At 40.7% G+C, this 26,112-nt stretch overlaps 1 protein-coding gene across 10 annotated transcripts in view; it reads right to left on the bottom strand.

Annotated features, from left to right (window-relative positions):
- ADGRG6 (adhesion G protein-coupled receptor G6) overlaps positions 1-26,112 on the bottom strand; it is a 148,063-nt gene that overhangs the window by 85,426 nt on the left and 36,525 nt on the right. For all 10 annotated transcript variants that reach the window (XR_006289629.1, XM_027818638.3, XM_027818639.3 and 7 more), the window contains 2 exons: positions 3,756-4,097; positions 86-709 (listed from right to left, as the gene is read on the bottom strand). Coding sequence is in view for 9 of the 10 variants with exons in the window: in XM_027818638.3 (XP_027674439.2) it covers positions 86-709; positions 3,756-4,097 (966 nt within the window). In the remaining variant the exon portion in view is untranslated. The remainder of the gene's footprint in view (positions 1-85; positions 710-3,755; positions 4,098-26,112) is intronic.

Genomic DNA, 26,112 nt, shown 5'->3' with positions numbered 1-26,112 from the left:
GTTTCTGGCTGTCATATGATACTTCAAGAACAATGCCGGGGGGGGGGGTGGAATTAATAAAAGTGATTCTGCCAAACATACTCACCACAGCTTAAGTTGTTTTCCGCTTTCAATGCTGAAGTTGGGATACTCCAGAAGTCATTTTCCCAGTCTACAATGTTTCCTTTCACATCACAGCTGAGGTTGGACAGCTTTTGGGAACTCATGGTGAAGTTCCAAAGACGAAAGTTGTATATATCCCCATTTAAAGAGCTTATTTCATTGCTGTCAGAGCCCAACACCAATCTTCCATTGCCGGGGATAACCTGGCCAAAGGTACCTGAGCAGAGAACTGTGTGATAGATGCTCTTGCCATTTACACCTATAATGCCAGAGAAGCCATCCCATACTATGCACAATTGTTCAAAAGTTTCTGTGAAAAAATCTCCATCTGAATTTGTGATGAGGACACTGTCTAGTATGCACTCTGTGCCTGAGATTGATAGGAAGTGGCCTTTTGTAGTCTTTCCAAAACTGAGGAGTTCTGTTGACAAAGGATCACTGTAGGAGAAAGCCTTCCAGTCATTGGCAGCATTGCTGGCTTTGGTTGCTTCAAAGCAGAGTGTGAACTGGCTAAGCTCTGGCACTGGGACAGTTTTTGCCACAGACACAGGGTCAACATCTGAAGTTTGGGGGATGATGACTTTCTGATTCCTCAGAGAAACAGCAACTAGTAAACACATACACAAAAATCCATATATAAATAAATTTCAAAGGGAGATACAAATTGGTTTAAAGACAAAGATCCAAGTAATATTCATAAAGCCAAATGTTTAAAAGAATGCTTTTATCATTCAACTGGCCCAGTATTGCACATTATAGTGCATTTAGCTTAGCAATACATTCAACCAAAAATGGGCAAAGATCATTTTAGTGCTGCATTACAGATAATTCAACTTCAGGAGTTGAATTAAGTATATTAAACTATTAAGCTCTGAGGCCTGCATTCAAAACTCACGGCATACAAGAATGAATTTTTACAATTACTTTGCATTCATCTGGTAACTTGTAAGAACGCATTAGGCAATACACTACAGCAGTAATTTGAAAACATTTCATTTGTTTTCATGATTTTTATTGACTTGTTTTTCATGAGTGCATTACACAACTGAAGCCCATGCCACATCTTTGTAACACTGTAGCAGAGAGTGCCTCAGCTACATTCCTTGGCAAATCAAAGCCTTTTGTTGGAGAACTCAACTAATGGGTTTTTGTTGGGTATGAAGATTCTGTTCAATATTTCTCAAAAGCAGTCTGGTTGAATGCTGCAAGCTAGTGTTCACGAATATTTATGCCCTAATCATTCACTATTTGTAAAAATCTGTGTGAATGGATTTGCACAAATGTCTAGGAAAGGCTGGGACAAACTTCAGCTGGTGAGAGAGATAAGCTTTCAAGCCACACAGAGCTCTTCTTCAGCTCACTACATATAAGAAAGTCCAATCATTTTACAAATATGCATATGAATAAGGATCATTGTGGACAAACAAGCTAATGAACAGAAATGGTGAATGTTATTTGTTGTTCCTTATTTTCTTGATTGAAAAGTGTCAGCCACCCTGTCAGGTAGCAGAAACCATGTTTGTTCCAGAATCAGAATGTTAACATGGAGAGTTAGTATAATTACACTAGCATAGTTCTGACAATAAATTTCCCCATGTAGACGTGCCCTTAGGTTACCATTCACACAAAGTTATCAAGACGTGGGAAGGCCACTTGGTTCAGTCTCAGGGGACCTAGCTTCTAATCCTTGGTCTCCTACTGACCTGCTGGGTGATCTGGGGCAAATCACGTCATAACTCTGTTTCATCTCCCACATTGTGGGTATGTACTGAAGTCAGTGGAGTTGTATGGGAGTAGCTGATGGCAGAATTTAGCTTGTTAGGTTTATCTTCAGTGTTTATAGTCACACTCTCTCCTTTCATGCATGCAGACATCTCCCCATGTACATCCAGCTCTTAAAGAAGCGCGACAGATCTGTAGTAATCCAATGAGGTGCAGTAGCTTTATTCCAGACAGAGCTTTAGCAAGAAGCCTTATAGAGAGTGGACTGCATGGCCCAGTGATTATTTTAACATGACTCTTAGAAGCTAAGCTGTGTGGGGGGGGGGGCGGAATTAGTGCCAGTTCTGGTATCCTTGCAGACACTGAGTAGTACTTTACTCCACCAGTCATCTCATTTATATCTGAATATTTTTCAGAAATATTCTATTTTGGTGGACTGATTCCAGGAGTAAGGTACTAATCAATGTGAGTAAGGATGGCAGAATCCTTAGAAAAGACATTTAGCATCAGACAAATTTGAATGTTAACAGTCAAATGTATCATTTTGCACTACCTGATTCTATGTACATTTCCTCATTATCCAGATTATGATCTGATTGCCTTCAGTACAGCAGGAGTGGCTTTCTGACCCAGAATAACCTTTCAGGTGGCTCTAATGAGCCTTAGTAACATTTCTAGCTCTCTCTAGTTAGTGTTATCTTTTTTCTTTTTCAAAGCTGTAAACAGATTTAGCTTCTGTAATCCTGCCCTTTCATTCTAAGGATGTAGTTCTCTCTCTTGCAAGGTGTTGGGAATGAGGAGGAGACATACTATATGTAAGCTCTTTGGGACAGGAATTATCTTTCTTTTTTTGTCCTGTGTTTGTACAGCACCTAGCACAATGGGGTCCTGGTCCATGACTGAAGCTCCTAGGCAAAACCTCAGAACAAATTAATAATGCTCCAGCTTTAGAATGTAAAAGCATTCTGACTATAAAAGAAATAAGGCCTCCTAGGAGCAAGAGAGCTGAGAAAATTCCTGAACTTCACTTGTGTCAGCTATGCTGGCATGCAGGGAGAGTGGGGCCATAGTGCTGCCCATGCTCACTATGGAGCTGCTACTGCTTCTGTTCTATAGAGGTTGTTTTACCCCACTTATCATAATATCTGAGCACCTTTCAGTAGTGCATTAAGTGAAGTGATTAACATCTGTCATGTGCGGTTTGTTCTCTCCTCCTCTTTCCATAAGGGGAAGCATATGCACTGGAGTGTCTTATTTTGGTAGGGCTTCTGGTTTTTTTTAATAGATCTGTTGCTGTGCATTTATGCTAGAGAAGGCAAGGTCAAAGAAGGCTACCGAGTGGAAGGTGGTGAGGTGTGTGATAGTCCTTAGTTCCTAGGGGAGTTCACTCCACAGTCTCTGACCTGTCCCTGAGGAAGTTCTGTCTCCTGCACAGATGAGGTTTACCCTTATTGGAAAGTTCTAGTGTGCCAGAGGAGTGCAGTTGTTGCTGGCTATGTTAACTTCCCTGTTGCTCTCCACAGCACTGGGAGTCAGATTATGGCTCCCTGCCCCTATGTGGGTGCACTGGTCTGTGGGAGATATATCCCTCTTGTACTCTGTAACACACATGTGCAGAAAGAGGCATAACTGAACCAAAAATCTTCACAAGCACTGTAGGTGGTTTTTCGATATACTGGAGCAAGCCATATGCCAGGACAGAATCAAGCCCTGTATCTTCATTCACACACACTCACACATACTCACACTCACAAATTGTTAAAAAGTATGTATAAGTAACTGGTTATGGCTACATTTTGTCCCCAAATATATCTAGCAGAACCAGATCTCCAGATTCTAACTTCAAAGATTCACTTTACCACATAGAGTGAGTCTGCTTGGTATAAGACATGCTAGATAAAAGAGGAAAGAAATTCTTTATGTGTACATACCTCGGTTATAGCTGGCATTGAAGCCTCTCTTTTGGATACTAAAGTCACTTGCAAAAGATACTATCATTTCATTTCCAGTGGAGTTAAATGATAATCCTTTGGCAGTGACGCCGCAAAACTTAACCTGATTCTCTCCAGTATCTAGAGTTAATGAATCGTAAATGCAGTTTGGAGCTTCTTCAATGTCAAACTCAATAAATGTTATCTGAATGATGAATCCAGGAGGAGCTCGGAGGGTCCACTTGCATGCTTGGCTGTTAGGGTAATCACTGGGAAAGCAGGGAGACGTGAAGATTCCCGTGGGGTTGGACAGCGATATCCTGCAGTCAGAGCATCCAAGAACTGTGGGACCAAAAAAGAAAAGGGGGCGGGGAGGGTTGAGAGATTGTAACATGAAATAAAACATCAAGAAATTGATATAACAATTAAGGTTTAAGTGAAGGGAGGAGAAAGGAAGGTGTTCCTTTAAAGGACAATAACATTGGGGGTAAAGGATCACTAAAAAGGAGCACATATATAAGAAATACTCTGGGAAAGAAATACATAATACAGTTCTTAATACACAGTGGTATACCATGCAGTATCTTTTTATTTGCCTGATATACTAATGCAGACAATGTAAAAGCAACTCTTTTTTGCTCTCAAACACACACACATACCCTTTAACTGAAAGGGTCTAAAAAGTCTACGGTAGCTACTTTTTAAATTGTATCAGCAACTTTCCAACAAATACATCCACAGTTCTGTCCCTGCTCTCCCCTTCTGGAAAAAGGGTAAGAATTTGTTGCTGGCTTATATCATCAGCAAGTTATTGCACCGTTTCCATGCTGACTCAGCTCTACTGGCTGGCATAAGCAGATGGGGGTAGGGGGATCGCAAAGATAGAAGTGGGGTTTTATTCCCTTTTACGCCCTGCATGCAGATCAAAGGATGATCTAGCCCTTAAGGATTCCTGTAAATACCTTGATATTCTCAGATGAAGAGGTATGTATGAAAATCTATAAAACAGTTCAGCTACCTCTTGCCAAAAGAACACTGAGCAATTTAGGCAAAAACTTTAAAGGACCAGATCCTGCCACCTAGACTCACTCTGAGTTCCTTGCTCAGCAAACAGTCCTCCTGATTTTATTGGGCCTTGCTCCTGGAGTAAGGTACTACTCAGGGTGGGAGAATTTGAACCTTTGTTATTACATAAACTGAGTTAAGCAACGAAAAATGAAGAATTAAAACTTAAAAGGGTCAAAACTTGCTGCCTTTTATGCAATATCAAACATAAATAAAGTATTAAATGAGTTGTTCCAAAACAAAAAGGTACTATTCTTTCAGTCCCACTTGCTAGCCTCGGCTGGATTTAAAGACTTATCTTCAATGCAATAACAAGTAAAAGTTACATAACTTTGTCAATAACAACTTCCCTGAATTTTAGTAATTTTCTAACAGAAAAGCAGAAAGGTAATTAATTAACCCCCCTTCTTGGGGAGAAGAATCCTCTTTTTGATGATACTGCACCATCAGCAGACATTGCTACTAAACTGCAACTAAAATGCTTGATTAAAACTCCATTAAAGTTAGTGGAAAGACTCCCAAAGTGTAGGTAAAGTACAGGATTATAAAGAGAAAAATTATAGCACTAGAAAAAATATATGCTACCACTAAAATACAGTACATAGATACTACAGTAAGTGCAAAGGTAGTATATAGGAACATTTTAAATTAAAATGATAGTATTATTTATATCACAGTCATTCCTAGGAGCCTGAGCCATTGACTAAGACCCCAGTGTGCTAGGCACTGCACAAACACAGAACATGATGGTGCCTGCCTCAAAAGAAGTATTCAGAATATTCTTAGGCAAACAATATCTGGATACTTTACAGGAACCAAGTCAATTGATTAACATTTAGACCTGTCAATTAACAAATGGAAGAAATGTTTGCTCTATGCACCATGTCGTAAATGAAATAAAGGTGGCTTTTTAGTGTATTGAATTTCTCAGTGTTTCCAGTTCAAGTCCCCTTCAGGAGCATAAATTGATGATGGGATTATGGCAGGTTTCCCAGCTTTTGTCTGCCGTACGTTCATGGGGGGTCATTACAGGTGAGCTGTCCTGTAGGCACCAAGGATTAGGTAAGCAAAGCTTGATTTGGCGCCATCCTAGTATTGTACTAATTGTTCTGTACACAATGTTGGTCAGGGGGAAGCATTTATAGCCAGACATGTATCCAGTGTCTTCTGTTTCAGAACAGGGGCTAGGGGATCACAGAAAAATCTGGTTGGGAAAAATGAAACCTTAATTATCCCTCCCCCCACCTCCCCCCCCCCCCCAAAAAAGGAGTTAATTTTGGTTATTTAAGTGCAACAAAACACTGATTAGCTTCTATTCCCTTTCATTCACAGAAAAAAGACCAAAAACTAAAAGCCAGATTAGTAAGAGCAAATGGGCCAGTGAACCCAACTCCACTCTCTAGAACTGGCCACCTGAAGGCTGTGCTTTCTGAACAATCAAGGAAGCATTGTGTGCAATGTTGCCTGAAGCTCCCACTGGTATGGATAGTATGCAGCACGTTTTTTGAAGTCCCTTGCCATGAGACAAACCCCTCACAATATTAACAAGATCACTGAGAGATGGCTTATGTCTATTCAGACCTCCACTGAAGGTTATTTCAGTGAGATGTGATTTTTTACAAATAGTAAGTTAAATTTCAGAGCAGCATTGACTGGCATCTGGTAACTGCAGGTAAGGTATTTTTGTTTTCCCAGGGTAGCGTGTGTGGCACTTTGACTTTGCCCTCATTCTCACCATATTTCCTAAGATCATCCCCCATTTCTGGAGTCTACATGGGACCATTTCTGTGTTGTTCATTGGTATGGCAGCATGCCAACTAGGAGGCTTGCTCTGTGAGGAGAATGTGGAGGTACAGTTTCTACATTTATTTTTGTGTGTGTGTGCAACTTATTGAAGCACATGGCTCTAAGTGGAGAAGAGGTAATTCATTTATAGGGCTTCCAGAACAAAGGCGATGGATGACAGCTGTTGAAAACAACTACAGAAATTTCATTTGTTTAAATTTCTAAATCATCTTAAACATTCACTGCAAACACTGGGAGGTTGTGGCTCTGTGGGTGGATGAGAGTGATGTGGGCAGAGCGATGGGCAGGCTGCTTTATCATTATATTCCTGAAAAAGCACAGAAATGCTAACGTTATCTTCATGAGCTTTGGCAAAAATCCATTCTGCACAATGAAGCACACTGGCAGTGACTTATGAGATCTCATGATAGCGCGATTCCTTGTTTGCCCTATCACAACTGGTTGCTGTGGACATTTTTACAATGCCACACAAGGAGGACAACTACGTTGGGTAGGCTATACATATAGGGATATAAACTCTTGGAGATTAATCTCAGGGTGAGAGGAACAGAGAGAGAAAGATGGCACTAAGTCACCTTTCTGCTCTTCTGATCCTGGTCTGGCTAGAGGATGAACCAACCTTTAATACAAATGAAAGCAGCTGCAGAACTTGTCTAAATTATGCTGCTTGCAGGCAGAATGCTTCATCATGCAGACTGATGTACTAGTTATTTTCAGTACAGTGGCTCTGGTGTGGCCACAGATTAGTACCATGGCTGTGGATTTGGCAGAGTGTCATGAATTTTGCTCTACTCCCTCCTACCCACGCTATATCCCTTCCCTGCCCCTTCTTGCTGAGTGCTAGGAGAAATAGGTAACACAGAGCTGGCTAGACCAGATTTGTATAAACTAAGCAGAGCACAGCAGATGAAACTGGGACCAAGAATTAAGCCTTTGGGTCAGATCCTCAGCTGGAGTAAATTGGTATAGCTCCTTTGATGCTGATTTACACTAGCTGAGGATCTGGCCCCTCAAGTGTGATTACAGTCTGATGATGGCTTTGTAAAAATATCATTGCTGGCTTCTACATTTTTATATATCTTCCCAGTTTGCAAGCAAGCTGAAATATTTATTCATTCAATGAGAACAATAAACAAATTAATGATTGACATGGTCAGGGACTCCATGGGCATAGAGTTCAAAACTTGCTTGTCACTTACCTTGTTGTTTCCCTGGACTGGTGGATAATACAAGTTGAAATTAAATATATCACAACCAAAAAATGTGTTTAAAAGACATTAAGGTTGCAAAGTCAAGCACTCAATGCAAGAGTTAACGTTGCCTGTGCAACCTTAATTCAGACCCTTTGTGTGTGTGTGTTTTATGATACTGTCTTTAATTACATGATCACACATTTTTTTCCACAGGATCCCTGCCTTATTCACTGAATGGATAGTTAGTTAGTTCAATATTTTCTTCAATGCTCCTAATGGAATGTGTTGCCCAAGGCCTTATTTACCTCACGCCATGTAAACCTGTTAAACAATCAGTGGGGCCACTGGACGATCGAGTTGCTAAAGGAGCACTCAAGGACAATAAGGCCATTGTGGAGAAACTAAATGAATTCTTTGCATCGGTCTTCACAGTTGAGGACATGAGGGAGATTTCCAAACCCGAGCCATTCTTTTTAGGTGATAAATCTGAGGAACTGTCCTAGATTGAGGTGTCATTAGAGGAGATTTTGGAACAAATTGATAAACTAAATAGTTATAAGTCACCAGGACCAGATGGTATTCACACAAAGAGTTCTGAAGGAACTCAAATGTGAAATTTCAGAACTACTAACTGTAGTCTGTAACCTAGCATTTAAATCAGCTTCTGTACAAAATGACTGGGAGATAGCTAATGTGATGCCAATTTTTAAAAAGGGCTCCAGAGGTAATCCTAGCAATTACAGGCCAGTAAGCCTGACTTCAATACCAGGCAAACTGGTTGAAACTATAGTAAAGAACAAAATTGTCAGACATATAGATGAACATAATTTTGTTGTGGAAGAGTCAACATGGTTTTTGTAAAAGGAAATCATGACGCACCAATCTACTGAATTCTTTGAGGGGGTCAACAAGCATGTGGACAAGGGGGATCCAATGGATATAGTGTACTTAGATTTTCAGAAAGCCGTTGACAAGGTCCCTCACCAAAGGCTTTTAAGGAAGGTATGCTGTCATGGGATAACAGGGAAGGTCCTCTTATAGGTAACTGGCTAAAAAAGAGGAAACAAAGGGTAGGAATAAATGGTCAGTTTTCAGAATGGAGAGAGGTAAAAAAGTGGTGTCCCCAAGGGGCCTGTACTGGGCCCAGTCCTATTCAACATATTCATAAATGATCTGGAAAAAGGGGTAAACAGTGAGGTGGCAAAATTTGCAGATGATACAAAAACTACTCAAGATAGTTAAGTCTCAGGCAGACTGTGAAGAGCTACAAAAGGATCTCTCAACTGAGTGACTGGGCAACAAAATGGCAGATGAAATTCAATGTTGATAAATGCAAAGTAATGCATACTGGAAACCATAATCCCAACTATACATATAAAATGGTGGAATCTAAATTAGCTGTTACCACTCAAGAAAGAGATCTTCAAGTCATTGTGGATAGTTCTCTGAAAATATCCACTCAATGTGCAGTGGCAGTCAAAAAAGCAAACAATGTTGGGAATCATTAAGAAAGGGATATATAATAAGACAGAAAATATCATATTGCCTCTATATAAATCCATGGTACACCCACATCTTGAATACAGCATGCAGATGTGGTCGCCCCATCTCAAAAAAGATATATTGGACTTGGAAAAGATTCATAAAAGGGCAACAAAAATGATTACAGGTATAGAACGGCTGCCATATGAGGAGAGATTAATAAGACTGGGACTTTTCAGCTTGGAAAAGAGATGAGTAAGGGGGGATATGATAAAGGATTATAAAATCATGACTAGTTTGGAGAAAGTAAATAAGGAAGTGTTATTTAGTCCTCATAACACAAGAACTAGGGGTTACAAATGAAATTAATAGGCAGTAGGTTTGAAACAAATAAAAGGAAGTATTTCTTCACACAATGCACAGTCAACCTGTGGAACTCCTTGCCAGAGGATGTTGTGAAGGCCAAGACTATAACAGGCTTCAAAAAGAACTAGATAAGTTCATGGAGGATAGGTCCATCAATGGCTATTAGCAAGGATGGGCAGGGATGGTGTCCCTAGCCTCTGTTGCCCAGAAGCTGGGAATGGGCAACAGGGTGTGAATCACTTGATTACCTGTTCTGTTCGTTCCCTCTGGGGCACCTGGCATTGGACACTGTTGGAAGACAGGATACTGGGCTACATGGACCTTTGGTCTGACCCAGTATGGCCGTTCTTATGTTCTCTTATATAGCACCTTCTATCTGAGGACTGCCTAAGCACTTTACCTGTATTAATGACTAGATTTTACAGGTAGGTAAGTATTGTCATCTTGTTTGAGTAACAGAAGTCAGATGATATGGCTGGTCACATATACAGGAAGTGGGTGACTGAGCTCAGAATAGAAGCCAGTCCTGCCAACCACAAGACCATCACACTGCACTTTCAAAGATACAGTGAAAGTTTATAAAAATTACTAATTGTTTTATATTATCTTGTTGAATTTAATGAAAAGGAAAATAATTTCCCCTTTTTACAAACTAATTGCTCATCACATTCACGTTTTAAATGGAAGCCACAAGATAGCAGATTTACAGAGAAGTCTCAAGGCAATAGGTCAGATGTATTTATGACTCCAAACAGGCGTGTAAATGAGGGCAGTGGTGGACACACCTGCAGACAAGCAGGAGAAAGCACCAAACCACCATGATGTGTGTGGTCTGGAAGGTCTACAGGAAAAACAACCCCCTACTTTTTCAATATGGAGCGCAAACACTGAACACAGAACAGTTATAGTATTCCAGAAGTTTAACCAGTGGCAAACCTCACCCATGCTACACTTTCTTCTCTTTCAGAAATCATTTCAGAGGTGAAGGGGGTGAGAGAAAGAGTGGCTGTAATGGGCTCTCACACTCAATCCTTTTTAGGGGAGGACTGAGTGCAGTGTTCGCTAGGCGTCAGCTGTAAGATGAGCTCTATGCGGTTCATTCATAAACATTTCACATGGGACTTCTTGAGGCCTCAGTGCACTTTATTTGAAAACATATTTTCAGCCCATCCATCCCACTATTTCTGAGAGTTTTGTGGAGCTGCAGCTGAGTAGGTGCAGCAGGGTTTTTTGTTTTTTTTACCAATTTGTAGAATCTTTGACCTCCTCGGAAAAAACCCCTAACATGTCACACTGCACTGGCACTGCCTACATATAACTGATACATTGAATTTTAGCCAGATTTTCTTTTCCAGTTGAAGGGACACTGACAAACGTGTGTTTTAAGCTCCCAAATTTTCCTACCCTAATCCTTGATGAATGTTTTCTGTATGCAGTGCTGTTGTAGCTGTGTCGGTCCCAGGATATAAGAGAGACAAGGTGGGTGAGGTAATATCTTTTCTTGGACCAACTTCTGCTGGTGACAGACAAGCTTTTGAGCTTACACAGAGCTCTTCATCAGATCTGGGAAATTTACTTGATTATTAGATGTTTTCTGTGTAATACTGTACACTACATGGCTTTAATTCAGGAAAGAACTTGAGCATGTGCTTAACTGCTAGTCGGTGCTTAAATCCTATTGATTTCAATGGGACTTAAGCACAGGGTTAAAGTTAAGCAAGTGCTAAAGTGCTTTCCAGATCAGGGATGCTTTCTTGAATCAAAGCCTATATTTGAAGGCCTACTGTCATGTGTGCCCCCTTATGCTTTGCTTCCATGAGGACTGACAAACACAGAGTGGGAACAAATGGGAATGAACGCCATTGCCCTGCCACATATCCCTAACCAAATATAATCTCAAATGTACGAAACAGGCAGAAAAGCCTGTCCACAGAACTGGACAGCAGTGAGAGGGATGCCAAGTAAGCTCATCTCTTCCATTTCTGACCATTTTCCCATTTTCTCTGACTATCAGGTAAGTCACTAATAACTAGGTAATTATATATACACGCACACATATTATATCTTGTGCACAAGTATCTAATCTATATATACACACACACTCATACATACACATGCCATATATGTGGAGTTGGTAACCACGTGATCAATTAGACACCATGTGATAAAATAATGTTCAAAAGGTTCAGGTTATGTCTGCCCTACTGTCTTCACAAAAATCAATTCCCCTCCTTCCTGCCTTTTCCTCCCCAAAGTGCTTATTCTAACATTCTCAGTCCACTAAGCAACTTCAAAAGGCCAATGGGGATGGCTTTTTTTTCCCACCAAATCAAACTGCCACAGAAATATTTCCCTCCGAAATCTGGATTTTCTTCACAAATTACCTCTGCCCAAAGCCCAGGCCCTTTAAATCGCCAGCCCAGCTCCACTGCTACTACCCCAGGGCTCTGGCAGCGGGCCTCTGGCAGCAGTTTAAAGGGCTGGGGGCTCCAGCTGCTGCTGAGAGCCGCAGGCCCTTTAAATTGCACCTGGGGAAGCTGATCCACCCCGGTACGGTGCACTGGTTGGCTTTCACCTCTGACTAGTGCTGAAGGCCTTGGAGGCCAGGGGCCTGCCCCAGTGGAACTGTGAGAATCCTTGGGGCCTGGCCCACTAAACGGGTCATGCCCAAGAGACTGGTTACAGACTGGAACACCAGACTCTGTGAATCTGTGACAACTGGGTTTTCTAAAAGTGTCACAAAGTTATCCTGTGCCCTTCCTGAGCTAGAAATAGGAGCTTTATCTTTATGGAAAGGGTTTTATCTTCCCCTCATCAACCCTTCCCAATGGGATGCTAGCATTCACTTCCAGCCCCTTAAGGACCACAGACAACAGACTTTAAAAGTGTAGCATTTCTGAGTATAGAAAGACATTATAGGTCATTTTTATAGTTCCACTTAGAGCCCTGAACAGCTGGCCTCATGAATACTAAAGCTCCTTGCTTTGCAGGCTGATGAATACAAAAAATAGTCCCAATACAATTTTTAAAAACTCTCTAAAATATTAAAATTGTTTTTCTGTAACATATGTGGCAACACAGAATCCATGTGGCATGAAAATTTTGTCAGAACCCATATGAGACAACTTGCATAATCTTGTGAGTAATATGCTTATCCCAAACCAAACTTATACTACCCTAACCCATTTATTATACATACATGCTACAATATATTTTTCATAATAGGCCATATGTAGCAAGAATCATAGACTATCAGGATAGGAAGGGACATATAGTCCAACCCCCCTGCTCAAAGCAGGACCAATCCCCAACTAAATCATCCCAGCCAGGGCTTTGTCAAGCCTGACCTTGAAAACCTCTAAGGAAGGAGATTCCACCACCTCCCTAGGTAACCCATTCCAGTGCTTCACCTCTCTCCTAGTGGAAAAAGTTTTTCCTAATATCCAACCTAAACCTCCCCCACTGCAAGTTGAGAGCATTGCTCCTCGTTCTCCTACCTCTTTGTACTATTCTTGGTTTGAACATTAGGAAATGTTTTTTTTTTCGATTAACTTGCAAGGAAAAATGCTATTTTAAGCATTAAAACCTAAACCTCAGTTCAGACTCACATTCTGGGTCAACCCATAGCATCATCTGTATAACAGTATTCCTTGTACACAGCAAGAATTTAAAGCCTCCATATTCTTGACTAGAAATAGCACATAACCCTGATGGAGACTTTTATTATTCCATGAAAGACAAGACTGTGCTCTCACACAAATTATTCAACAATTGGGTTTTGGCCACTGAAGCCAAGAGACAAAGAAAGTACTATGTGCTAGCCAGTCCTGTCCGCTTGCCTCACATCTTCGTTTGCTGATATAGTATGTCTTGCTGTAAGCTCTTTATATGGCTGAACCAGTTGGTGCACATAACAGTGAAGCAGTAGAGAACACCTCCTCACAGTCTTGCATTTATTGTCTTCTACATGAAAGTGAAATTGTAGTCAGCAAAGTGACTTCTTATTCAATATATCTGCTCCTAGTAGCTTTGACCTTTACTGCTTGCTTTACTGTGTAAACAAATTTCTACTACTATAAAAGATAGCTGAGGAACTTCTCTTCTCTTTGTCTTGTTTCAGAGGGGCAGCCGTGTCAGTCTGTATCAGCGAAAACAACGAGGAGTACTTGTGGCCACCTTAGAGACTACCAAATTTATCTGGGCATAAGCTTTCATGGGTTAAAACCCACTTCATCAGATGCATGGAGTGGAAAATAAAGTAGGCAGGTATATATACACAGCACATGAAAAGATAGGAGTTGCCTTACCAAGTGGGGGGACAGTACTAATGAGACAATTCAGTGGAAGTGGAAATGCGCTATTCTCTTTGTCTTGTAACACAAGTACAATGAGACATTCAATTAAATTAAAAGGAGGGAAATTCAAAACTGATAAAAGGAAATATTTTTCACACAATGTATAATTAGATTGTGCAAGTTAAAGAAGTATAGGCTGGATGAATGGACTATAAGGTGGATAGAAAGTTGGCTAGATTGTCGGGTTCAACAGGTAGTGATCAATGGCTCCATGTCTAGTTGGCAGCCGGTATCAAGTGGAGTGCCCCAAGGGTCGGTCCTCGGGCCGGTTTTGTTCAATATCTTCATTAATGATCTGGAGGATGTGTGGACTGCACCCTCAGCAAGTTTGCAGATGACACTAAACTGGGAGGAGAGGTAGATACGCTGGAGGGTAGGGGTAGGATACAGAGGGACCTAGACAAATTGGGCCAAAAGAAATCTGATGAGGTTCAACAAGGACAAGTGCAGAGTCCTGCACTTAGGACAGAAGAATCCCATGCACTGCTACAGACTAGGGACCGAATGGCTCGGCAGCAGTTCTGCAGAAAAGGTCCTAGGGGTTACCATGGATGAGAAGCTGGATATGAGTCAACAGTGTGCCCTTGTTGCCAAGAAGGCCAATGGCATTCTGGGCTGTATAAGTAGGGGCATTGCCAGCAGATTGAGGGACGTGATCGTTTCCCCTCTATTCGACTTTGGTGAGGCCTCATCTGGAGTACTGTGTCTAGTTTTGGCCCCACATTACAAGAAGGATGTGGAAAAATTGGAGAGAGTCCAGCGGAGGGCAACAAAAATGATTAGGGGACTGGAACACATGACTTATGAGGAGAGGCTGAGGGAACTGGGATTGTTTAGTCTGAGGAAGAGAAGAATGAGGGGGGATTTGATAGCTGCTTTCAACTACCTGAAAGGGGGTTCCAAAGAGGATGGCTCTAGACTGTTCTCAGTGGTAGCTGATGACAGAACAAGGAGTAATGGTCTCAAGTTGCAGTGGGGGAGGTTTAGGTTGGATATTAGGAAAAACTTTTTCACTAGGAGGGTGGTGAAACACTGGAATGCGTTACCTAGGAAGGTGGTGGAATCTCCTTCCTTAGATATTTTTAAGGTCAGGCTTGACAAAGCCTTGGCTGGGATGATTTAGTTGGGGATTGGTCCTGCTTGGAGCAGGGGGTTGGACTAGATGACCTCCTGAGGTCCCTTCCAACCCTGATATTCTATGATTCTATGAACTCCTTGCCACAGAAAGTTGTTGAAGCCAAGAACGTAGCAAGACTGAAAATGGAGAAAGGGACATTATTGTGGATATCAAGAATATCGAGAGAGACCTCTGGATATATCATAATTAATGGGAATAAAACTTTTGGAAGGGATATTAAACCTCATGCATTCAGGATTTAACCCAATCTATACCTATTACAGAGAGGGTGAGTCCCCATGTGGGCGTCCTCCTGCAGGGTTCTTACATCTTCCTGTGAAGCATCTGGTTCTGGTTACAGCATACGGGACTAGCTGGACCTTAGGATTGATTCCTACGTTCCTACGTACTAATATTCGTAGTACAATCATTACAAACATGGCAAAGAGAAGTAGCTTCTAATCTATTCTGCTTTTCATAATCAACAAAATTGAAAGCTAAAAGCTAATGGCAGAATCACCACTAAAAGTGACAATATATTATAAGCCGCAGAAAGAACAAGGCTTAATTTTTCAAATACAAAGCTGAGTTTAGAGTACGTTGGACATGAGAATAGTCAATTGTTGACTGAGCAAATTTAACATGGAAATATTGACAGCAAAGAAGGGGGCCTATCCTTCTCTCATTAAAATCAATGGCAGACTCCCACTGATGACAATGGAAGTGAAATTGGACTCGATGGGTCAATTCCTCAACTAGGGTACATCAGTATAGTTCCACTTGATGGACACTTGCTGAGAATGAATCATTATGTAATAAAGATTTACATATGATTATCATTATATGTGTGCACATAAGATTCTGTCTCCTAACAGCAGGCGGCTTGATGAAGCAGTAACACTATTAGTTTCTGACTGATCTGGGGAATCGAGGGAAAAAAACTACAATAGAAGAAAATCTGTTCAAAGCCAGGGTGGGGGCCCTGCACCACCTGTTTCCCCTTGGTTCTCTGGTTTTGTGCCAATGTAAAGGGAAGTGGAAACAAACACATCAGCTAGGTAAATCTGCAATGACCTGTTTGCGCAGAGTTCACATGTTAGACAAAGTTAAGGATTTCCCCCAGAGGGAGAGGGCAATGTGAAAATCCTGTGTTACACCCATTGTAAATTCAGAACATTTTCATTGGCATCTCCACGATAACCTTATATAAATAACACTAAACAGTTGCTACTTAGAAATGCTGTACACAGGCAAATATACATGTCAGTAGAGAGGGAAATATAAGTGAGTAAATGAGTTTCGGGACAGAGATAGGTGGGAATAGGGGAGTTTTTGTGGGATTTTGATGTTATGGAACAGTAGTTTCAAAGTGAGATTCACAGAGCCGTACCTGGTGGTCTATAAAGAGTTGGCTAGTTGCACAGGAGCTGGCTCTCCTTGTTTTCAGCTGCTATACTGCACTAAAACAGCTAAATGGGCTGGGCAACTGGTGTAAACCAGTGTAACTCCACTGACTTCAGTGCAACTATGCAAAGTTACACTAGCTGAGGATCAGGCCCATTTGAATCGGCTTCATTCTTTGCTCTCTTGGAATCCATCAGAACATAACAGGTTGGGATTTTACCAAACTGTATGCCAAAGATATTCTTTAAGCTTTGTGTGTTTGTAAGCAGAATATTTGAGCCTTTGAGTTGTCCTAGAAAATGTCAGAGTGGTGGGTGACTTGCCTCTCCAGCAGACGTTGGGACTAGGGTGACAAGATAGCAACTGTAAAAAAACCAGGATGGGGGTGGAGGGTAATAGGCCCCCATATAAAACAAAGCCCCAAATATTGGGATTGTTCCTGTAAAATTGGGACATCTGGTTGCCCTAGTTGGGACTGCTTGAATTCAGTTTATTGGAGAGTAACAGCGTGTAGAAACAGGCTGTAATTACTTTTCACTGGAATTCTCTATAATAGCGACGATATGCCAGTGTAGGCATTTTGGCAGATCTCTGCCCAGCAACCCCTCCCTTTGATATCTTTTCCCTTTGACACTCTGGAATTCTGTTTCTTATTTTTCCATTATATGTGGCAATCTGTTTCAGTATTATTTAGGGTTGCACAGAGTTCAGCAATTAGTCCTTTTGTATTTGTTGGGTCATTTCAGTACACAATCAAAGCTAGCCATTGGTTGCAATACATCTATCCAATCTCATCTGCAAGGAGCAGTGTCATAATTTCAGATTTCCTTTGCAGAGAAATCATTTGAACACATATGTGATACGCAAAGATAATTCTCCTTCATCCACCATCTACTAATGCAACTCAAAATGCTTTTTCACCTCCCAAGGTTCAGTCCCTGTGTGGGTTAGTAAATCAACCCTAACTACAGCTGGTTTAAAAATAAGGGGTATCAGGAGGAGAGTGGTGAAAATTTTCAAAAGTTTTCATTTAATGGGTTTTGAAAAGGAAGGGTTTTTCATTTATTTTCATTTTTAACAAAAAATTAGTTTTTGAAATTTCTTATTCTCACCATTTATCTTTCTCTCTCTCCTTTGCACCCTTCCCCTTTTATTTCATTTGTCTATTTTACCACTGAAAAAGGGGTGAATAATGGGGAAAAACAGGGGGAGAAGATGGAAGATGGGGAGAAGATGGAATAAAAAAGGAAATAATGATAAACTGGTTGACTAAAATTGGGGGGGAGGGAACACCCTGAAAAAAACAGCTAATTTTGTTTTCCAATTTTGTTTAAAATACCCAGACTTTTTTTCACTCAAATTTTCCAGTTTAGAAAATAGGTCATTTTTTAATGAAAAAAAATCAAATAATCCAAAATATTTCAACCAGCTCTGGCCCTGACCAGATATTTAAATCTAGTGTTCTAGATATTTTTAATATGCCCTGCAGCTTTGTTCTACTTAATGTGAATTTCTAAAGGCTACACAACACCTGTTAAAATCTGTGTAAGAAACATTTGTGCAAGGAACCTAGCCTTGGAATTAGAAGGGTCTATTTGCAAATTATTAATAAAATCAATAAGTGGGAATCTAGTCAGAATAAAGCATGACTGGTGCACAATATTTCAGCTTCTCTTTATGCAGGGTATTATGAGAATCTGATGACTTACAATCTGTCAGGTGCACATAAAGCCTTGAATGAAGTGGGGAGAAGGGAGGAAGGAGGCAGGATGGTCTTGGCATGAAGGCATTGAACTGGGATTTCAGGTGATCTGTTTTCAATACCTGCCTTTGCACAGACTCCCTGTGTGATCTTGAGTAAGTCATTTAATAATATTTCCTTTGTCTGTCTTGTCTAATTAGACTGTAATATCAGGTCAGGAGCATTCTCTCACAAAATGGGGCCCAGATCTCCAGTGAAGCTCTGGGTGCTACTGTAATAGAAATAACAAATAGAAAATACATTGTGGTCATGTGATATGTAATTATAATAATACCCAGCACTTAATACCAGAAGGTCTCAAAGTGCTTTTCAAAGCAGTCTAGTATCATTACACCTGTTTTACAGATGAGGAAACTGAGGCACAGAGAGTTGATGTGACTTGCCTAAGGTCATCCAGCAAACCAGTGGCAGAGCCAACAACAGAACTCAAGTCGCCTGAGTCACAGTCCAATTCTTGATCCACTTTGCTACAAAGTGGACATGGTCATCAATAATTGTTGTAAAGTGCACAGACTAATCTGCATACTCTGGGCCAGATCTTTGACCCAGCCTCTGTTCCCTTCACACTGCTCCTGTGATGCAAAGAGGGCTTTAAGCTATCTCAAATATGCTGTTAAGGATTCCCCAAGTGCTGGGGAAGCCTCAGCTGGTGTGAAGCTGGAGTAACTAGCTTTACAGCATCTATTCTCCCTCCTTTGGCAAAGGAGACGTGAGGAGGTAGGCTGCAATGCACAGGACTCTGGCTGATCCTCAGCCTTGGGATTGCTCCAGTGTAAATTTAGAATAGTTATTAGGCTGCTCTGAATTATGCTGGAATTTCCCCGCAACTCCCTCAGAATCAGGAGAATGGAAAAGTGGTTTAAAAAGCGATCTTCCCTACACATATCCACCCACCCCTCCCCCAGCTGTTTCAAAGTGAGGATCTAGCCCTTTCTACTGAACATTCTTGAAAATGTCATTCAACATAATTATAAATAACCTCAATGATGGAGCATCAACAACTGCTTTTTGACACAGAGGATTTCAATCAAACCTAAAGTGAGACAAACTGAAGGAGATAAAATGAGCTAAATTGACAATTCCTTCATTTTGTCTTTGCTGATCAATCAATATTAGCAATCTTTGGATTCCTTTTCCTTCTTCATTTCTTCTCATTCCAGCAAAAATGCAAAGATCATGCATACAAGATTAAATATGAAAGTGTATCCTTAATTAAGCATGCTATTTGCATTAAACCTGGAATAACTGATTATTTTTGCTTCATCCATGTGTGATCGTTTTACTTTTGCTGCTTTGGGTTGTGATTTATTCTTCTTATTTTACTCCCATCCTGAAGTAGTTCTGCTCAGAGAACAGGTGCCCACTGAAGTCACTAGCAATTATAAATGCAGATGAGTTACAGGATCAGTGTTTTAAATGTTTCTATTTCCAAGTACACCTTGACTATCCCTCCAACTAAACACACAATATTGCATTTTTTCTTTCGTGTGTTATTTCTTCTTTCTCTCAGGATTCCCTCAGATTTTCTTTCCATTCACCTTCTCCCTCTAGTTACTTTCGATTTTTATCCTTTTTCAATATTTCTTATTTCCTTCTGGGACATACCAGGGTACAGTCCAGACTAATGAGTAGCTGTGTCACCTCTGCCCTCTAACCTGTGTTGCCCTTTACAATGCTTTACTGTTGTAGCCTCCAGCCTAGTCTGCTCACAAACAGCCTCCAGCATACAAGTCATTCCCAGCTATATCTCTGTGCGTGCTGCAGCCAGCCAGCCACACACCTCCAATCTTAGATTTTCCCACAGATATGTATCTCCTGTACTGCCCAGCTCTCCTCTGGACAATACAAGTTTATATAAAGTCCATTACCTCTTTAATAGAAATAATATGCACATAACTTGCCATTCCAAATGGAGTTTCCAAAACACTTCAATTTAAACACACTGGATTAGATAAAATAATAAAACAAGTTTATTAACTATAAAGAGAGAGATTTTAAGGGAGTACAAGTAATGAGGCATAAAAGTAAAAAATGATTACAAGAAAATAAAGTTAAAACACTACTGGTATTTAAATTAAAAAAACTATATCGGCGTTAAGCAAAGATTCTTGCCATATGGTTTCAGCAGTCTTACTGACCAAACCCTGTAGGTTTCAGAATCCAGTGAAGGCCTTGATGCTTCAGGTGTAGAGAATTGGTGGGCAAGGAGAGAGAGAGAGAAGGGTCTCTTGGGGTGTTTGTCCCACCTTTTTATAGTTTCAGTCTCCCTTCTGAAAAACGTTTCCAGCTGGGTACCAGGAGACAAAAAGCCTATATGGAAGGATGTTCCATGCTGTTTCTTTGTCGCCTGTTTGGATTTCCTTTGTCTCCCCTTCCTGCTTGATGACTCAGTTTATGCTTAAATGCAAAGTAAGCAGAGCACACATTCCTTTGGAGACAGACCAGTTTGCCAACCTCAATTTGCATCATGTGTTAATAACACCATACAGTGGAATTGTACAACTTCACATACAATGTTGCCACACACATTTTATCAGAACAATATTGATCAGAAAATGATGAGTTTTCAAAGAATACCTTACAAGACATATTTTGTACAAAGATTATTACAAAGTATGTAGGGTGTGGACACAGGAGTACATTCTGTCACAACTTCATTTTTATTAATTAATTTACTGTGTCTGAATATTGACAGTCTTTTCTAAGGAACTGATCTAAAGCTCACTGAAGTAAATGAGTCTTTCCATTGGCTTCAATGAGCCTTGGATTAGAGCCTTCGTTCTTTTTCTACAGTGATAAAAGATAAACATGGAAGAAATTTATTAAAACTACCTTATCCATCCCTCTGCCAGTGCAGGAATTGCCCCTCTAGAATCCAATGCTTTTTTCCAGTCCCGTTTTAAATGACTCAAGAATTGGGGCTTCCAACGCTTCCTTTGAGAAGAAGATTCCATAGGCTAAATTATCTCAGTTAGGAATTGTTTTCTGATAGTCACCTTAAATCTTTATTTGAATTCACTCCAACTTGTCAATGTCCTTCTGGAATTGAGTTGAAAAAACTGACTTTCATAACTTATTTTCTTTTGAAATATTTCCCCATGATCTTGCCAACCCGTAATTCTTGGGAACCAAGTTCTTGATCAATCCATTTACTCATCTTTTAATGTTACCTAGAAATTACAGTGAAGGAACTTTTTGGGGGTGAGGAGAAAAAAGACACTTCCTCATTCTTTCAGTCTCCTGAACTGTTACTTATATTCATGTTTTACACAATGATACTTTTTCTTAAGGTTCAGAAAGAACAGAATTTTTTTTCCACCTTTGAACACAGAAGGTATGACTAATACTGAGTCAGACCAATGGTCCATCTAGCCCAGTATCCTGTCTTCTGACAGTGGCCAGTGCCAAAAGCTTCAGAGGGAATGAACAGAACAGGGCAGATATTGAGTCATCCATCCCCTGTTGTCTAGTCCCAGCTTCTCACAGTCAGAGGTTTAGGGGTACCCAGAGCATGGGGCTGCATCCCTAGCAATCTTGGTTAATGGACATTGATGGACCTATCCTCCATGAACCTATCCAATTTTTTTAAAGACAGTTATACTTATGGCCTTCACAGCATCCCCTGCGAATGGGTTCCACAGGGTGACTATGTGCTGTGTATTAACTTTCTTCAAACCATTCATAATTTTATAGACCTCTCTCATAGCTCCCATTAGTCGTCTCTTTTCTAAATTGAACAATCTCAGTCATTTTAATCTCCTCTCATATGGAAGCTCTTCCATACCCCTAATCATTTTTGTTGCCTTTTCCTGAACCTTTTCCAATTCCAATATATCTTTTTTGAGATGGGGTGACATGAACTCCATGCAGTATTCAAGGTTTGGGTGTACCATGGATTTATATACTGGCTTTATGATATTTTCTGTCCCATTATCTATCCCTTTTCGAATAGTTCCTAACAGTCAGTTAGCTTTTTTGACTGCAGGTGCACACTGAGTGGATGTTTTCAGAGAACTATCCACAATGACTCCAAGATCTTTCTTCAGTGGTAACAGCTAATTAAGACCCCATCATTTTGTATGAATAGTTGGGATTATGGTTTCCAATGTGCATTACTTTGCATTTATCAACACTGAATTTCATCTGCCCTTTTGTTCCCCAGTCATGCAATTTTGTGCGATCTCTTTGTAACTCTTCGCAGTCAGCTTTGGACTGAACTATCTTGAGAAATTTTGAAACATCTGCAAACTCTGCCACCTCACTGTTTACCCCTTTTCCCAGATCATTTACGAATATGTTGAATAGCACTGATGCCAGTACAAATAGTTGGGGGACCCCAACATAAGCCTTTCTCCACTGTGAAAACTGACCATTTATTTCTACCTTTTGTTTCCTGTCTTTTAACCAGTTACTGATCGATGAGAGGACCTTCCCCCTTATCCCAGGACTGCTTACACTGCTTAAGAGCCTTTGTAGAGGAACCTTGTCAAAAGCTTTCTGAGAGTCCAAGTGCATTATAACCACTGGATCACTCTTGTCCACATGTTTGTTGGCACCTGGAAAAAATCTTAATAGATTAGTGAGGCATAATTTCCCTTTACAAAAACTGTAACTCTTTCCCAACATATTGTATTTATTTATGTATCTGATATTTCTGTTCTTTACTATACTTTCAACCACTTCGCCTGGTACTGCAGTTAGGCCTACCAGCCTGTAATTGTCAGGATCACCTCTTGACCTTTTTTTAAAAAAATCAGCAGTATATTAGCTATCTTCCAGTCAGCTGGTACACATGACTGGAGGATATTTCACATCTGCGTTCCTTCAGAACTCTTGGGAGAATGCCATCTGATCCTGGTGACTGTTACATTTTTCTGCAAAAGCATTCATGATTTCCTATTTCCAAAACTCCCAAAAAACAAATTATGCAATTGCTGGCTTATAAAGATGAGTACACTTACGTGTGACAAAACATGCTGCTTCTAAATGGACTTACCTTCATTTCTGACCTGATCCTGAACTCACCCCTGATATCTGGGAACCACATTTTAAAACTCTAGTCTCCCATTGGAAAGTTCAGAGATTTACAGTTGCCTTGTTTTGTAATCTCTGAAACCAAACCAAGCAAATTAGTCAAAGGAAATCTCTTTCATGATGTATTATTTAAAAGTAATGCAGACAGGAAGAAGGTATTTTGTTAACTCTAGAGACAGAGTTTAAGGAGGTTTTAAAAGATATAGGAACTATAATGACAGGTGCACTGTGTTCCTGGAAATGAGACAGGAAGCGAGTAAAAGGCAAATTTTTACGGCACCATCTTTCTCCAAAACTAAATGTTCAAATTGTTCTTTAAAAAATGACTGTACCCTGACAATTATAATCAAGTACTGTGCCTTAGCTTGACCCTAAACACACTGTATTGGACCACACTGTATTAATGCTTCAGTTAATGAAAGCTCGGCTCTAGCTGGATTCAATATTTCTTTTGCCTGAGGTTATGGAGCTGCCAAATAACATTACATTTAAAAAATATTTTCACAGAAAATTAAATTTTGTACTGGGTTGTTTTTCATTTGACAGAGCTTTGAACTTGAACTAAGCCCACATGTGTCTTCATCTCAAAAATTTAATTTAATCATTTTGTAACTTTGAAGCTAATGGGTCCAGCAAAAGCCAACCACAGAGAAAACATATTCATCCTAGTGCTCTCTCTGAAAGTGCTTCCAACACCATTAATTACTACACTTAAAATGTTCCATAGGAAAGTTATTTTCAAAACAACAATTCTGAAAAATAAACGTTGATGTTTCGAGTTGGAATCCATTTGCCAGCTCAAACAAAGTAGCTCTCTACCTTTGCACCTGAAATATAAACTCATGACATTAGATTATCTATCTACTATCTCCAGTCAGTTCATTGGTACAGGAATCCTGGATAGAAATCAACTCTGAGAATCATGCCCCAGACCTGACTGAAGAGTCACTACTGTGGAAATGTTCAGAAACTAAGGAACAGGATCCTCACCTACATGGTGCTAAGAGATTCTTAGATTCTGAGTGCCCTCAACTTCCACCAGCATCCTGTCATTTATATCTAGCATGTGATATACTTAATTAAAAAAGCTAAAATAAAAACCATACTAGTCCAGATTGCCCATCGCTGCCCTAAATGTTAAAACTACAGCCCAGGGGCTGCATCCAGTCCTTCAGACTTTTTAATCTGGCCCTCGAGCTCCTGCCAGGGAGCAGGGTTTGGGGCTTGCTCCGCTCCAGCTGGGTAGTGGGGTCGGGGGTTTGCCCCGCTCCACATGTGCCGTGGCTCTGCACGGCTCCCGGAACCAGCGGCATGTCCCCCTTCAGGCTCCTATGCGTAGGGACAGAAAGGGGCTCCACACGCTGCCCCTGCCCCAAGCACTGCCACCGCAGCTCCCATTGGCTGGGAACCATGGCCAATAGGAGCTGCAGGAGCGGAGCCTGAGGATGGGGCAGCGCGCAGAGCCACCTGGCTGCGCTGCTGCTTCCAGGAGCTGCTTGAGGTAAGCGCCGCCTGGAACCTGAACCCCTGACCCCCTCCCGTGCCCCAACCTCCTGCTTGAGCCCTGATCCCCCTCCCACCCTCCAAACCCCTCGTTCCCAGCCCAGAGCACCCTCCTGCACCCCAAACCCCTCATCCCCAACCCCACACCAGAGCCCACACCCCCAGCCAGAGCCCTCACCCCCTCCCACACCCTAACCCCCAATTTCGTGAGCATTCATGGCCTGCCCAGATGTGGCCCTCGGGCCAAAAAGTTTGCCTACCCCTGATTTAGGGCCTCATCCTTTGAGGTGCTGAGTGCCCTTGGTTTTTATTACCTTCAGATTACTTACATTTTGACTATAATATGTTTTAATCACAAATTGCCCTGATCCTACAAATTTTCAGGATGGTTTGATCTCTGACCTTGGATTAAACAATAACAACAGAAACACAAAGAATTAAATACCTACGTTTGGAGAGCGTGAGAGGGCTTCCCAGACACAGAGAGATGCATGTTCTCTCTGTATGTACATATATTTTGCACTGACAATCAGCCCCACAAGTAGAACTGGTAGTACGAGAGTGACACACTTGTAGTTTTAGTTGCAAAATTTTGAGAGGGGAAGGTGAGAAAGGTGTCCTAGCATTTGGAAAAAGAATGATGAACAAACAATAGAAATGCAACCTGGAGCATAGCTCTTAAGCTTAAACCAAAAAGACAGGGGAGAAAAACCTACAGTGTAGATAGACTCCTATGCCACCTGCTGTGTCATGGTTCTGGAAACATGTACTAACGGGTCTTTAAATGTGATTATACTTGTAGCATTTTCTCACTGGAATTTAATTATTATTATTTTTATGGCTGTAATGTCTCCCTCTTATTGCTGATACTTGCAATGTAACCTGAACTAAATGAACCCATTAATGACACTTTGTCTTGGCTTTTGAAGGTCTAATCTCTGCAATCATTTCCCTGTATTGAAAATTCACTTTAGAGGCCAACAAAGTATATCAGTTAAATGAATGAAAGCAAAGTGAGGAGACTGGTCTGAACAGTTTCTCAGCCTCCCACTCACACCCCTATCATACAGTGAAACAAAAACTTAGTGTGAACTTTTCCAGCTGTTGTTCAGCCTAGATATTGTTCAGATATTTTATCAGGAGTCCAGATAAACTTTAAAAACAGGAATTCAGAGCCATAAATTGCAAGTATTGGAGAAGTAGGTATGTTAAGAAAAAAAGCATAGACTATTATTGGTCTTATGTTTTAGTTTGGGATTATATATTTACT

This window comes from Chelonia mydas, chromosome 3 (assembly GCF_015237465.2).
Source record: "Chelonia mydas isolate rCheMyd1 chromosome 3, rCheMyd1.pri.v2, whole genome shotgun sequence".
NCBI classification, from domain to species: domain Eukaryota; kingdom Metazoa; phylum Chordata; order Testudines; family Cheloniidae; genus Chelonia; species Chelonia mydas.
The sequence above is the reverse complement of the archived record's forward strand: the minus strand, read 5'-3'. Positions and strand labels throughout refer to the sequence as shown.